The 751-nt window shown below is 45.5% G+C and overlaps 1 protein-coding gene across 1 annotated transcript in view; it reads left to right on the top strand.

Moving 5' to 3' along the window:
- Positions 1–751, top strand: part of LOC119584951 — a 7,647-nt gene extending 6,896 nt beyond the window's left edge. The window contains exon 5 of the mRNA XM_037933550.1: positions 328–751. Within this exon, the coding sequence (XP_037789478.1) occupies positions 328–639 (312 nt within the window). The 3' untranslated portion in view covers positions 640–751. The remainder of the gene's footprint in view (positions 1–327) is intronic.

Raw genomic sequence — 751 nt, 5'->3', positions numbered from 1 at the left:
GTTAGTAAAATCTAATAATATTTTATCTTAATGCTTAGGTATCTCCAGTATGATAAAATATACTTGTCACTGTTATAAGTATGTATCGTAAAGAAACGGTTTTCGTAATTGTAAAGATGATAATGTTGATAACTCGCTTTATATCAGTCAATTGCAGTGCTTTATTAAAGTGTATCGAGATGATCAAATATAATCCAGAATGAATCTACAAGCATAAATAATCATGCTCATTTTAATCTATCTGAGATTAACCTGTGAGTAAGATGTAAACACTGTATTTTTTCCTCTGACAAAGTTGTATCTTGAACACTACATTTGCGGGTGCAGGTTCCAGGGACCCAGCCTTCTTTCAGCGCCCTCAGCCCCCTCCTGAAACAAGCCTCGGACACAGGCAAGATCGTGTTCGACAGCGAGGCCTCCCCGGGTGTCCTGCAGTACAGTGTGTCCCAGGACTTCTCGGAGGGCGCCGATAGCGTGTCCTCTCTCGCAGCCCAGTTGAACGCCATCCCGGTAGCAGCTGTGCATGACGTCCAGGCACCCCCGAGGTTCAGGCAAGGCGACGACGCGACTGACCCCGTCCTCTCCTTCCGCGACGTGGGTGGCGTCACGCAGTACAGACTCGAAATCCCTACCCAGTAATCTCCCTCTGAGTAACGTCTTGCTTTCTCATTGGATTGTTATTGTTTTTGTTGTTGTTTGTTTGTCCCATTTTTTTAGGGGGGGGGGGGTAATGCCAAAAATCGTGTAACCC

This window comes from Penaeus monodon, chromosome 19, assembly GCF_015228065.2.
Source record: "Penaeus monodon isolate SGIC_2016 chromosome 19, NSTDA_Pmon_1, whole genome shotgun sequence".
NCBI classification, from domain to species: domain Eukaryota; kingdom Metazoa; phylum Arthropoda; class Malacostraca; order Decapoda; family Penaeidae; genus Penaeus; species Penaeus monodon.
The sequence above is the reverse complement of the archived record's forward strand: the minus strand, read 5'-3'. Positions and strand labels throughout refer to the sequence as shown.